The sequence below is a fragment of the Phyllobates terribilis genome, unplaced genomic scaffold, assembly GCF_046119375.1.
Source record: "Phyllobates terribilis strain yellow unplaced genomic scaffold, ASM4611937v1 Scaffold_13__5_contigs__length_258822181, whole genome shotgun sequence".
NCBI lineage: Eukaryota > Metazoa > Chordata > Amphibia > Anura > Dendrobatidae > Phyllobates > Phyllobates terribilis.
This window is the reverse complement of record NW_027362773.1, coordinates 154,582,302-154,597,272: the sequence shown is the minus strand read 5'-3', so window position 1 is coordinate 154,597,272 and position 14,971 is coordinate 154,582,302. Positions and strand designations below refer to the sequence as shown.

The 14,971-nt window shown below is 46.0% G+C and overlaps 1 protein-coding gene across 1 annotated transcript in view; it reads right to left on the bottom strand.

The window, feature by feature from the left end:
- ABTB2 (ankyrin repeat and BTB domain containing 2) overlaps positions 1 to 12,707 on the bottom strand; it is a 149,452-nt gene extending 136,745 nt beyond the window's left edge. Inside the window, exon 1 of the mRNA XM_073658782.1 lies at positions 11,472 to 12,707. Within this exon, the coding sequence (XP_073514883.1) occupies positions 11,472 to 12,333 (862 nt within the window). The 5' untranslated portion in view covers positions 12,334 to 12,707. The remainder of the gene's footprint in view (positions 1 to 11,471) is intronic.
- Positions 12,708 to 14,971: the final 2,264 nt, after the last annotated feature.

The window sequence follows — 14,971 nt, the reverse complement described above, 5'->3', positions numbered from 1 at the left end:
TGAGATTCCCTACGTTCCGGGGACCTGCAGCCCCGGCTGAGATTCCCTACGTCCTGGGGACCTGCAGCCCTGGCTGAGATTCCCTACATCCCGGGGACCTGCAGCCCCGGCTGAGATTCCCTACATCCCGGGGACCTGTAGCCCCGGCTGAGATTCCCTACGTTCCGGGGACCTGCAGCCCCGGCTGAGATTCCCTACGTCCCGGGGACCTGCAGCCCTGGCTGAGATTCCCTACATCCCGGGGACCTGCAGCCCCGGCTGAGATTCCCTACATCCCGGGGACCTGCAACCCCGGCTGAGATTCCCTACGTTCTGGGGACCTGCAGCCCCGGCTGAGATTCCCTACGTAACGGGGACCTGCAGCCCCGGCTGAGATTCCCTACGTCCCGGGGACCTGCAGCCCCGGCTGAGATTCCCTACGTCCCGGGGACCTGCAGCCCTGGCTGAGATTCCCTACGTCCCGGGGACCTGCAGCCCCGGCTGAGATTCCCTACGTCCCGGGGACCTGCAGCCCTGGCTGAGATTCCCTACGTCCCGGGGACCTGCAGCCCTGGCTGAGATTCCCTACGTCCCGGGGACCTGCAGCCCTGGCTGAGATTCCCTACGTCCCGGGGACCTGCAGCCCTGGCTGAGATTCCCTACGTCCCGGGGACCTGCAGCCCCGGCTGAGATTCCCTACGTCCCGGGGACCTGCAGCCCCGGCTGAGATTCCCTACGTCCCGGGGACCTGCAGCCCCGGCTGAGATTCCTTCAGGTTTTAATCTAAAAGCGGGACCTGGAGGATAATGAGGTCATCTCCATCTGACTCAGGAATTTTTTTTTTTGTGGCCACGGGCAGAAATTTTGCTGGGAACCAGATGTAGAAAATAAAATCACACACAAAGATCCAGATGATTGAATCACTGAAAAGGGAAAGGGGGACGAGACCGCAGCCAGTGCCTTGTGGCAAATTCTCATAAACGTGTGGCCAAAAAAAAAGAAAAAGAAAAACATTGGGGAAAGGACTAATTATGTCATCCATTCATTATGGACTGAAAGGAACACTGTCACACTGTCCCAAAGAAAACATTTGAGAGAATCAATATTTCATTTTCTTGTTAAATTTTCTAAATTTATTTTTGCTTGTTATATAAAAGTGATAAAAAAAAGTGAACTATGCAAAGTTTAAAAAAAATCTTTATGGGACGAGGGGGCGAGTGGTTGTCACTTCCGTTCACCGTATAGTCCTCTTAACCCTGCAAGTAGATTTTGGACATGGTTCCTGTTGGATTTCATTATGGTCCTGCATTTGCAAATTTTTTTCTCATTCCTAAAATCAATAATCCACTCATAGGTTCCTTTATTGCGGAGGATCGGTCACTGCTTACATCTAGTATTTTTCGGTGCTGGAGGATCTTTTCTTAAACTTTTCATTCCTCTAATATTCCTCCTGGAAATTTGTGAATACATTGCCAACTGGGTTTTACCATAACTCTTTTCAAAGGGGCGTGTCCCTGCACAAATTGACACTGGCAGCACTGATTGGATAGTGTCAGACTGTACAGACACACGCCCCCCAACTGGCACCGCCCAGGAGGAATAACTGAGGAACAACAGAATGCTGAAATCTAGGGAAAGATGATCCTGAATTGTTAGATCATGGGGGATTATAATCAGTTATGATAGGAGAATGGGCGGGTCTCCTTTAAACTAAAGCGTTTAGTACACCGGCTGCTAGCAGGTTGCATATCGGTAACAGTGCACCCCCAAACTCATTGCAAAGCTGCTATATGCTAACCAGTGCAGCTCTCAAGAGGAATCACACAATTACAAAAATGACACTTACACCTAAAGTGCTAAAAGTTTTTTTGGTGTTTTTTAGAAGACATATTGCGCTCTACTCACCCTTCTCAGGTCCAGTGATGAGTATTCACCACTGCTCAGGGTGTCTGTTATTCTCTGCAGCGTTGACGTCACATTGACAGCGCTGCAGCCAATAACTGCTAGAGTAAATGGCATAAGCCGCTTAACTCACTGATTGGCTGCAGGGTTGTTGATGTGATGTCATCGTTGCAAACAATAATAAACACCGAGAGTAGTAGTGGACCTGTGGAAGGCGAGTAAAGACTTTTTTTAAACAAACTGCAGCCTGGGGACGGGTTTTGGAAAATCCCTTTAAGGAGGTGAGGGCTCTACAGTGGATAGAACAGCACAAAGGTCACTACCACGTCAAATGAAATGGAGTGTCATAGTCATGCACTCCATCCATATCTATGTGAGCGTACCCAGCTATCTTTACCGAATGGAGTGGCAGCAGTCGTGCGCGACCATCCAACTTTATTCAATTCCAGCCACAGTGAGGAGGAATTGGAGCTCAAGGCCCCCATTGTAGTGATAGGCGGGGGTCCAAGCAATTGGGAACTCATCAATCAGACATTTATCACCTAAAAACCCCTTTAATACAAACAATTTATAAATTAATAATAAAACAAGCTCTTAAGCTCCCTCTAGTGGTGACTGCGGACAGCTGAAATCTTGCCTCTTAGGTCAAGGATATTCGGCAACTTCGGATGCATGACGTTAAGTATCAGACAAGTCGTATGACCCCCAAAAAATGTCTGCTATCTGATTTTAAGAGTTGTGTTGTTGCTGTAATAAAAAAAAAAATTGATGATATGTCAGCAGCGAGTCACAGTTGTTTGGGACATAAATTGAGGTCTACGCAGGAATAGTCGATTGTGACTCGAGACTAAAAATCTGCCAGGTTTGGAGTTTACGCGACTGCCGTGTCGTATTGGCGTTATGTCATACGCTGCATTGCAACAATTGTAATCTTCATGATGCACAATGAGTAAAAACTGCTCCGGAATGTGAAAATTAAATAAAAAGAATAATAATAAATTGAATAAAATTGGACCAACTTTTTCAGCCGATCTAATGTTTTACTGCAGTATAATGATTAATCAAGTTACGTTGTGTCTAAAGGATCAATTGTAGCCGATAAAAAACAATAATAATAATAATAATAATGTGCACATCAGTAATAATTATTGATGTCTTTCTTTCCCGGATCCCCCGGACCAGAGTGCAGTTTAAAGCTCAAAAGTTAATTTGTACCTAAAAAAAAAACAAAAAACGACTAATTGCTTTCATATATTTCAAATCGGATTTTGGAAAATGTTCAGACAACGCCCTGCTGGGGTTTAAACATCTGGATTGAAGACCCGGCGTAACCAGCAGTGGAAGCTGCCGCTGTTATGATGTGAAAACTTAAAAGGACCGGAGGCGATTTCAGGACTCTACACCGTGTAAAAGGACCGGAGGCGATTTCAGCACTCTACACAGTGTAAAAGGACCGGAGGCGATTTCAGGACTCTACACCGTGTAAAAGGACCGGAGGCGATTTCAGGACTCTACACCGTGTAAAAGGACCGGAGGCGATTTCAGGACTCTACACCGTGTAAAAGGACCGGAGGCGATTTCAGGACTCTACACCGTGTAAAAAGGACCGGAGGCGATTTCAGGACTCTACACCGTGTAAAACGACCGGAGGCGATTTCAGTACTCTACACCGTGTAAAAGGACCGGAGGCGATTTCAGGACTCTACACCGTGTAAAAAGGACCGGAGGCGATTTCAGGACTCTACACCGTGTAAAAGGACCGGAGGCGATTTCAGGACTCTACACCGTATAAAAGGACCGGAGGCGATTTCAGGACTCTACACCGTGTAAAAGGACCGGAGGCAATTTCAGGACTCTACACCGTGTAAAAGGACCGGAGGCAATTTCAGGACTCTACACCGTGTAAAAGGACCGGAGGCGATTTCAGGACTCTACACAGTGTAAAAGGACCGGAGGCGATTTCAGGACTCTACACCGTGTAAAAGGACCGGAGGCGATTTCAGGACTCTACACCGTGTAAAAGGACCGGAGGCGATTTCAGGACTCTACACCGTGTAAAAAGGACCGGAGGCGATTTCAGGACTCTACACCATGTAAAACGACCGGAGGCGATTTCAGTACTCTACACCGTGTAAAAGGACCGGAGGCGATTTCAGGACTCTACACCGTGTAAAAAGGACCGGAGGCGATTTCAGGACTCTACACCGTGTAAAACGACCGGAGGCGATTTCAGGACTCTACACCGTGTAAAAGGACCGGAGGCGATTTCAGGACTCTACACCGTGTAAAAGGACCGGAGGCAATTTCAGGACTCTACACCGTGTAAAAGGACCGGAGGCGATTTCAGGACTCTACACAGTGTAAAAGGACCGGAGGCGATTTCAGGACTCTACACCGTGTAAAAGGACCGGAGGCGATTTCAGGACTCTACACCGTGTAAAAGGACCGGAGGCGATTTCAGGACTCTACACCGTGTAAAAAGGACCGGAGGCGATTTCAGGACTCTACACCGTGTAAAACGACCGGAGGCGATTTCAGTACTCTACACCGTGTAAAAGGACCGGAGGCGATTTCAGGACTCTACACCGTGTAAAAAGGACCGGAGGCGATTTCAGGACTCTACACCGTGTAAAACGACCGGAGGCGATTTCAGGACTCTACACCGTGTAAAAGGACTGGAGGCGATTTCAGGACTCTACACCGTGTAAAAGGACCGGAGGCGATTTCAGGACTCTACACCGTGTAAAAGGACCGGAGGCGATTTCAGGACTCTACACCGTGTAAAAGGACCGGAGGCGATTTCAGGACTCTACACAGTGTAAAAGGACCGGAGGCGATTTCAGGACTCTACACCGTGAGCAGGAAGAAAAGAGGAAAAAACTGCAAAAAAAAATAAAATAAAATCAGAAGAGAAAGTGCTAATATAAGTCCGAGCTGTCAACGTCAATGCTCAGGGTCTTAAATGTGTGCTGCCAAAGTGACCCCACTGGGGAATTCTTATTTAAAGGGGTATTCCAGCTCAGCTCATAAATTAGGCCACGTGCCCCCAATGTCCAGGTGCCCTCTATCCTTGTCGTTCTGAGCTGAAAACAAGCCAGAGGTTCTTCTGTTGGCAGAGCAAACTTTTTTTTAACATCTAAGCCAGCCCCCTTCTCTATCACAGCCGACGCATGGATAAAAGAGGGTAGGAGGGGGCTGGCTTAGCTATTGCAATGAGGAGTCAGAAAGCCCCGTTTGCCTATCACAACCAAAGCATTATTATTATGCATTCACTATGTAGTGCTATAATATTCCTCAGCGCTTTACAGACATTATCATCACTGTCCCCATTGGGGCTCACAATCTAGATTCCCTATCAGTATGTCTTTGGAGTGTGGGAGGAAACCGGAGAACCCGGAGGAAACCCACGCAAACACGGGGAGAACATACAAACTCCTTGCAGATGTTGTCCTTGGTGGGATTTGAACCCAGGTGGGTAGGAGGGGGCTGGCTTAGATAGTGAATGAGCACTCAGCCAACCCCCTTCAAGCTCTGGAAATACTCTCCTGTGCGGAGCAAAAGACCGGCAGAGAGGCGCCATACTGCCGATTCAGAGGCTACCGGTCTGATAAATGAGGACTGATGTAGGTTTTACACAGGTTATGCCTTTAATTGAGCCCAAATATCATCGGTCTGGTTACTTCCCCCCCTAAATATAACCTAAAGTTGTGCGCTTTGCACTTCTGCACCCCAGAACGACATCACCGAGGTGCGAGGACCCTGGTGCCTCATCCATAAACTGCAACCAAACATACACGACACGCGAGAGGTCTGTTTATACAGGTGTATGACGGCCATTCACATCCAGCCGCCATGACACGTCTATAGGGTGGTCCTATAGAAGAAGGGGATCGTTGTCCTAACACGTCTTCTCCATTGTTAACTTACCATCATCGCACAGCCCTTTTTTTTTTTTTGCATTGCACTTGGAAGCTTTTTCTCTTTTTACAGGACATCATATGGGAAAGTTAGTAGGATCATTGAAAACTACACCCCATCCCGCAAAAAAAACAACAACAAAAAACAAGCACCGTCAATAGAAAAATAAAAAAAAAATTACGCCACTTGAGCAAAAAAATCAAAAGGCAAAAACAAAAAATGGCAGAAGCTCCAACGGGGTCAAGAGACCTTCAGACCAAAGGACAAGAAAATATTGCAAAAAATAAGGGCAAAAATAAGACCCCACCGACGAGTTCTGCTCCGACTATTAGTCTACAGTTAACATATGCAAACCGTTGAGCATTACAAAGGGAGTGAGCGGAGCGGCGCACTGAGCGGAGCGGCGCACTGAGCGGAGCGGTGCTGGCCGGGGGACAGGAGACACTGCAGTCCCCATATGTCATCATGCACACAATGCCCCCGGCTGCTTATTACATGTCTCCCGTGTCACCTCTGTCCTGAGCCGGCCTCGCTATTTACATACATCAGTATTCAATGCATCTGGGAGCAGAGACAGTCACATTTATTGGGGGTGGTGGTGGGGGGTCTATAATAAGATGCAAGGCGCATAATTAATTCCAGGCTATTAGAATCTTCATTGTGTACAGGGTGAGCGCAGACACATCAGCTATCAGTTCTGGAGGCGACTGTGGAAGACGGTAATAAGGCCCCAATCACACGGAAAAACAGGGTCAGTGTCATCAGTGTTTTGGATCAGTGTGCCATCGTGTTTCATCAGTGTTTTGGATCAGTGTTTCATCAGTGTTTTGGACCAGTGTGCCATCAGTGTTTCATCAGTGTTTTGGATCAGTGTGCCATCATTGTGCCATCAGTGTTTTGGATCAGTGTTTCATCAGTGTTTTGGATCAGTGTGCCATCATTGTGCCATCAGTGTTTTGGATCAGTGTTTCATCAGTGTTTTGGATCAGTGTGTCATCAGTGTGCCATCAGTGTTTTGAATCAGTGTTTCATCAGTGTGTCATCAGTGATTTGGATCAGTGTGCCATCAGTGTTTTGGATCAGTGTGCCATCAGTGTTTTGGATCAGTGTACCATCAGTGTTTTGGATCAGTGTTTAATCAGTGTTTTGGATCAGTGTTTTGGATCAGTGTTTAATCAGTGTTTTGGATCAGTGTTTCATCAGTGTGCCATCAGTGTTTTGGATCAGTGTTTCATCAGTGTTTTGGATCAGTGTGCCATCATTGTGCCATCAGTGTTTTGGATCAGTGTGCCATCATTGTGCCATCAGTGTTTTGGATCAGTGTTTCATCAGTGTTTTGGATCAGTGTGCCATCATTGTGCCATCAGTGTTTTGGATCAGTGTTTCATCAGTGTTTTGGATCAGTGTGTCATCAGTGTGCCATCAGTGTTTTGAATCAGTGTTTCATCAGTGTGTCATCAGTGATTTGGATCAGTGTGCCATCAGTGTTTTGGATCAGTGTGCCATCAGTGTTTTGGATCAGTGTACCATCAGTGTTTTGGATCAGTGTTTAATCAGTGTTTTGGATCAGTGTTTTGGATCAGTGTTTAATCAGTGTTTTGGATCAGTGTTTCATCAGTGTGCCATCAATGTTTTGGATCAGTGTGCCATCAGTGTTTTGGATCAGTGTGTCATCAGTGTTTTGGATCAGTGTGCCATCAGTGTTTTGGATCAGTGTGCCATCAGTGTTTTGGATCAGTGTTTCATCAGTGTGACATCAGTGTTTTGGATCAGTGTTTCATCAGTGTGCCATCAGTGTTTTGGATCAGTGTGTCATCAGTGTGCCATCAGTGTTTTGGATCAGTGTGCCGTCAGTGTTTTGGATCAGTGTGCCATCAGTGTTTTGGATCAGTGTGTCATCAGTGTGCTGTCAGTGCATTATTAGTGTGCCATCAGTGTTTTGGATCAGTGTTTCATCAGTGTGCCATCAGTGTTTTGGATCAGTGTTTCATCAGTGTGCCATCAGTGTTTTGGATCAGTGTGCCGTCAGTGTTTTGGATCAGTGTGCCATCAGTGTTTTGGATCAGTGTGTCATCAGTGTGCTGTCAGTGCATTATTAGTGTGCCATCAGTGTTTTGGATCAGTGTTTCATCAGTGTGACATCAGTGTTTTGGATCAGTGTGTCATCAGTGTGCCATCAGTGTTTTGGATCAGTGTGCCATCAGTGTTTTGGATCAGTGTGTCATCAGTGTGACATCAGTGTTTTGGATCAGTGTGCCATCAGTGTTTCATCAGTGTGCCATCAGTGTTTTGGATCAGTGTGTCATCAGTGTTTTGGATCAGTGTGCCATCAGTGTTTTGGATCAGTGTGCCATCAGTGTTTCATCAGTGTGTCATCAGTGTTTCATCAGTGTGCCATCAGTGTTTTGGATCAGTGTGTCATCAGTGTGCCATCAGTGTTTTGGATCAGTGTTTCATCAGTGTTTTGGATCAGTGTGTCATCAGTGTGCCATCAGTGTTTTGAATCAGTGTTTCATCAGTGTGTCATCAGTGATTTGGATCAGTGTGCCATCAGTGTTTTGGATCAGTGTGCCATCAGTGTTTTGGATCAGTGTGCCATCAGTGTTTTGGATCAGTGTACCATCAGTGTTTTAGATCAGTGTTTTGGATCAGTGTTTAATCAGTGTTTTGGATCAGTGTTTCATCAGTGTGCCATCAGTGTTTTGGATCAGTGTGCCATCAGTGTTTTGGATCAGTGTGTCATCAGTGTTTTGGATCAGTGTGCCGTCAGTGTTTTGGATCAGTGTGCCATCAGTGTTTTGGATCAGTGTGCCATCAGTGTTTTGGATCAGTGTACCATCAGTGTTTAGGATCAGTGTTTAATCAGTGTTTTGGATCAGTGTGCCATCAGTGTTTTGGATCAGTGTTTCATCAGTGTGCCGTCAGTGTTTTGGATCAGTGTGCCATCAGTGTTTTGGATCAGTGTGTCATCAGTGTGCTGTCAGTGCATTATTAGTGTGCCATCAGTGTTTTGGATCAGTGTTTCATCAGTGTGCCATCAGTGTTTTGGATCAGTGTACCATCAGTGTTTAGGATCAGTGTTTAATCAGTGTTTTGGATCAGTGTGCCATCAGTGTTTTGGATCAGTGTTTCATCAGTGTGCCGTCAGTGTTTTGGATCAGTGTGCCATCAGTGTTTTGGATCAGTGTGTCATCAGTGTGCTGTCAGTGCATTATTAGTGTGCCATCAGTGTTTTGGATCAGTGTTTCATCAGTGTGACATCAGTGTTTTGGATCAGTGTTTCATCAGTGTGCCATCAGTGTTTTGGATCAGTGTGCCGTCAGTGTTTTGGATCAGTGTGCCATCAGTGTTTTGGATCAGTGTGTCATCAGTGTGCTGTCAGTGCATTATTAGTGTGCCATCAGTGTTTTGGATCAGTGTGCCGTCAGTGTTTTGGATCAGTGTGTCATCAGTCTGCTGTCAGTGCATTATTAGTGTGCCATCAGTGTTTTGGATCAGTGTTTCATCAGTGTGACATCAGTGATTTGGATCAGTGTTTTGGATCAGTGTGCCATCAGTGTTTTGGATCAGTGTGCCATCAGTGTTTTGGATCAGTGTGTCATCAGTGTGACATCAGTGTTTTGGATCAGTGTGCCATCAGTGTTTCATCAGTGTGCCATCAGTGTTTTGGATCAGTGTGTCATCAGTGTTTTGGATCAGTGTGCCATCAGTGTTTTGGATCAGTGTGCCATCAGTGTTTTGGATCAGTGTGTCATCAGTGTGTCATCAGTGTTTTGGATCAGTGTGCCATCAGTGTTTTGGATCAGTGTGCCATCAGTGTTTTGGATCAGTGTGCCATCAGTGTTTCATCAGTGTGTCATCAGTGTGTCATCAGTGTTTCATCAGTGTGCCATCAGTGTTTTGGATCAGTGTGTCATCAGTGTTTTGGATCAGTGTGCCATCAGTGTTTTGAATCAGTGTGCCATCAGTGTTTTGGATCAGTGTGCCATCAGTGTTTCATCAGTGTGTCATCAGTGTTTCATCAGTGTGCCATCAGTGTTTTGGATCAGTGTGCCATCAGTGTTTTGGATCACTGTGCCATCAGTGTTTCATCAGTGTGTCATCAGTGTGTCATCAGTGTTTTGGATCAGTGTGTCATCAGTGTTTTGGATCAGTGTGCCATCAGTGTTTTGGATCAGTGTGCCATCAGTGTTTCATCAGTGTGTCATCAGTGTGTCATCAGTGTTTTGGATCAGTGTGTCATCAGTGTTTTGGATCAGTGTGCCATCAGTGTTTTGGATCAGTGTGCCATCAGTGCATTATTAGTGTGCCATCAATGTGTCATCAGTGATTTAGATCAGTGTGTTATCAGTATTTTGGATCAGTGTTTCATCAGTGTGCCGTCAGTGTTTTGGATCAGTGTGTCATCAGTGTGCCGTCAGTGCATTATTAGTGTGCCATCCGTGTGCCATCAATGTGTTAGCAGTGTGCCATCTGTTTCTTTTCTGTTATGGCAATTCCAATGCTTCTCCTATACTTTGCAATGTTAACCACGTACAGCAAACGTCGGGCGCACTCATGCCATCCATGCGCTGTACGTGCTTTACACCGACCCATAGACTTGTATTGGCCCCGGTCATCTTTGCTGCTGGTAAAAGACGGACATGTGTGCAGTACCATAAATTATAATGGGTACATGTGGTATCCTTGAAATAAACAAAAACAAACAGATGCCACACGTATTGCAAACACGCACATGTGAAGGAGGCCTCAGAGCCACTTGGATACATTACACATGAGCGGAAGGAGCCGAGCAAAAGAAAACTGTTCTGCAACTTTTCCTGGAGTTTCCATCCATTGGAACTGAAAGGAACTGTTGCAATTGGTCCAAGTGGCAAGTTAGAGAGCGGCTGTCACCCACTATACAGCATTGTACCATGGAAAAGTTGCACTGCTTAAAGGGGTTGTCCAGTACACCGCTGTTCTGAAAACAGCTCCACATCTGTCCACAGGTTGTATTTGGTAATGCAGCTCTGAACCTGTTTGGTGGACATCTATTCTTTAGCACTCCGCCATGCATGCTCGACCAAAAGTGAAACACCTACGGCAGTGTGAAAATAAAGGGATTGGGCATGCTGAAATCTAGCAGCCTCATTCTTCTTCTTCCTTGACATCTGCTGTCGAGGGAAATGTTGGTCATACCATAATCAGTAGACTTGGTCCTACACTCATCTGATGTGCATGGCCACCTGTAGACTGGACTTACAGACCTCCATATTAGAGTATAGTTCTGCTTATCCAGTCCATGTTTTACGTCACAACAGAATTTAGGATGACTAATACAAGAACTGGCCGGAGAAACTGGATAAGACAGTAGTGTGGAGCAAGAACTATGAATGACATATCTCCACCTCTCCGTATACACATGTCCCACTGTTATCCAAACATCTCATGCCGGCTTACGCAGCTTGTACAAGTGTCTGCATGGAGAACACAAGCTTGTAGCTGTCAATCACGACTCGACAAAAGTTGCTCCACACCATCCAAACACCACCAAAAATAGACAGCATTCTCCCTCGTGGCTTCATAAGTAATTTGCCATAGATAGAAGGACCAAACCTCAATTGTGAGCCCTAGTGCACTAATTTTGGCACCATATATGATGATTAGATAAGATTTAGATTGCGTCTTACCATTGGCATTCTTTCCGCAGATTAAGTGCTCATAGGGTTGCAGGACCCCCCAGACTTCAGCATCATTGTTGATTGCCATTTCCAGGGCGTCAAGAGATATCTCTGCCCCATCAGTCCCCTGACTGGCAAGAACACGGTTTCGGATCTCTTCCAACAAGTTCTCCATGCAAGCCGTCAAGCAAATAGCTCCATATTCATGTATCCGCACTGATATTCTAGTGTCCACCATCCACCGGAAGAATCTGCCCACTGACATGGAAAGACCACAGCGAGCGGATTTCCCTTGCCGTAGTCCATCACCGGCACTCATGCTGTAGAGAGACAGAGCCCGTACTGTGGCCAACGTGCAGCTCTGGGACAATGCCCAACTTAGAATGAGTTTCATGGCGCTCTGGATCTCATAACGCGTGCATTTGGCGTGAAGGACGCTCAGGCGTTGGGCTTCCCTTGATATCCGTATGAGAGGTCTCCTCAGCAAAACCGACATTCTCCTTACAGCATCTTGGGAGAATTCCCACTTAATACCACCATCCCCTTTACCCGTTCTGAGCAGCTTTCCGATATCCTCATCCGTCCACGGAAAGTCCTCTAGATCAGGTAACCGGTGGCACCTGGAGAACATGTCCACCACATCAGGATCCTCGGTAAGAGCAGAATTCATGGTGTCCCAGCTGCTATTCCGGCTGTTCATGGACCCCGAGTAGTACCACCAATTCCCACGGTGTTGAGAAGACGCCAATGGCTGGGAGTTGGATTTTGAGGATGAGAGGCTGAGAGACCTGCAGGAATCCTCTGCCCCATATCCAGAGTCCAATGTAAGGTCCTCCAAGGTCTTCAGGGTAGAGCTATATATTCCGGCCATCGGAACGGTGAATAGGAAATCCAAAAAAAAAGAGAAAAGTCCCGTCAGAAATCCTCAACTTTAATGAAACCTTTCCATACTGTGACACCTTACGTGACGGATATCGCTCTCCTGAACGTAGCGGTGAAGGGCTGCTGCTTTGTTTGCCATGTCCTCGAGAAATGTGAACATTCGAGGAAAATTATCCAAGACTCCTAAAAGTCCATGGATTGTTCTGAAGGTTTCTGGAGAGCAGATTTCTGCACGTCGTAAAAGGAACTGAATAAAAAAATCCCAAGCAGAACAGAACAGAGAGGAGCGGATCCCTTTCTTCTCGGATGGAGAAGCTTTCTGCAAACTTTCGACTAACTGCCTGACACACAGTGATCAGTCTGTATGCTAATTTCTCCAAGGCTGCAGCCAATCGGGAAGCTTTTTAGGGGAGGAGCAGCCCTGAAATTAAATCCAAGCAGCTCCAGCCCCAGATTTTTTTTGCACAGAGCTCAGGCTGAGCCGATACCTTTGTTTCAAGTCTGGTTGACCATATAAAAAAGTTTACTAAAAACTTTTTGATTTTTTTTTAATCTGATGGAAAACTAAATCCCTTTTACAATCATAGATGTGACATTGTAAATCAGTGAGTGAAATATTCACACTTATCCCGGGGGGATGAACTTACTTGATCTTAACAGAACCTCAAGTTTCGGATGAAGTTCGAGGAATCCCCTTTTAGCTCCCAGTGCAAAAAAAAGTTTGTACATTCCAGTCCTGGAAGATGGAGACTGCCCCCCTCTCCCCCAGGTTTGTGGTTTGGCAAGAAAATCTAAAGAAAAACAAAATGTCATTCAGTCGCCAGAAATGTTCACAAATTGCATTTGAAATAATAGAGTGCAAGCTCCTGTGCTCCCGACTCGCACCCGACTGCGGGGTCTGTACAGGCAAGCGATTTTTCTCACGGATTTCGCCACGAAAAGGCGCTGCACTCTGACCTTATTATAATCAATGGCCCCGTTCAGATGAGCGATTTTGGAAATTGGAAGCACGCAGCCTTAGAATCGGATAAAAAGAGATTCCGGCGCCAACTATCAGATTCTGGTTTAAAGTTGCTGTTAAGACGCTGAAGACCAAAACGGCCGAATAAATCAGATCACGAAAAAAAATGAATTTGGATCCATGTAAGGGCATGGGCACACATTCATTGAGTATTTGCAGCAGATTCTTCACAGTCCCTTGGCGGGAAAAAGATGCGTTTTTTTTCTTATTCATTTGAAAAATACATTGATGCGTTGTTTTAAAACGCAAGTAAAAAAAAGAAAGAAAAATGCGGCATCTGGATTCCATTTTGGAAATGACATTCATTACGCTGGGACTCTAAAACGCTGATTATTTTGTGCACTAAAAACGCTGCAAAAACGCAGTGTGTGAACGAGCCCTAATCTATCCGATTAAAAAAAACAACAAGTGGGTTGGGGCAAAGGAGAAGAATAAAAAAAAATTTAAAAAAATAGATGACTCGGGCTGTGTATGTACCACAAATCTCCGAGGTGCCGCAGCGGTATTTATTGCAAACAGATGCAACATATCATTGCAAGGAAACCGCACGATTTACGCTTCACATTGCAAAGGCGAAATGCAAAGTGCAAATTGGATGAATTCCAAATCAGTCGTCTGAATAAGCGCCAGAGTCATGTAGAAGCCAGCAGGAAAAGGCAAGGAGTCCGGCAGCCCCGTATTATGGGGCTGCTGTATGGTGCTGCATTACATACAGAGCAGCGCTCCATGGCAGCCTTTATTTTACACTAAGCCACTTCCCTAACCTCGTCCTGTCCTTTACCGGCCTCCTCACAGAATTATCATCCTAGCCCATTAGTATTTCACACAGTATATTACCTCTTTCATGGCCCCCACACAAGGTAAGATCCCCCTTCACATGGATCCCCCTTGCCTGTGTCCTGCTTCTCCGGTCTCTGCTGCCCAGACTGGACCGTGGAGCAGGGATCTGACGGCTCCCTGCTCCACCTTTGTATTCAGCTGCATTTTTCTTCTGCCGACACAGGTACAGTTGAAGTCGGGACATACTTTGACCTCTCAGGACATCTCCCCAAATTCGGGACGATCCAGAACGTATGGTGTTATGGTATCATATTCCTTAAAAACCCTGCATCGGGGGGTCTTCTGTCTGTCATTGTAGGTGCATACGCGTACAGTAGGGCCCCATACACTGCTATGGGCGCCCTACTATGGCTCCATACAACGCGGAGCTTGCATGATGGTGCACAGGGTGCCAGCCTTGCCTTGTGCCGCCTCCGTATGGCGCCACATTATTCAGCGCTGCTTCATATGAAATACTGTAAATCAGCTCCGTATTACAGCTCGTCGCATGGAAACGACATTTTTTCCATTAGTCTCCCATGCATAAGACGCTCATGACGTTCCTCCATTTAAGGATCTGCTTGTGACCTTATACAGCTTTCCAATATACTTTATACATTTTCAAGACTTCTGCTTGCTGTCGGTGAACAGATAGATTATTGTTTGCTTCCAAAACCCTTCAAATTAGAACAAAAAAAAAAGCTTCATGACAATTACTGGTGCAGAGACGAGCCGTCAATAGTTTTACTTTTTGCTGTAGGATTAGCGGGTGACCTTATATGACAGT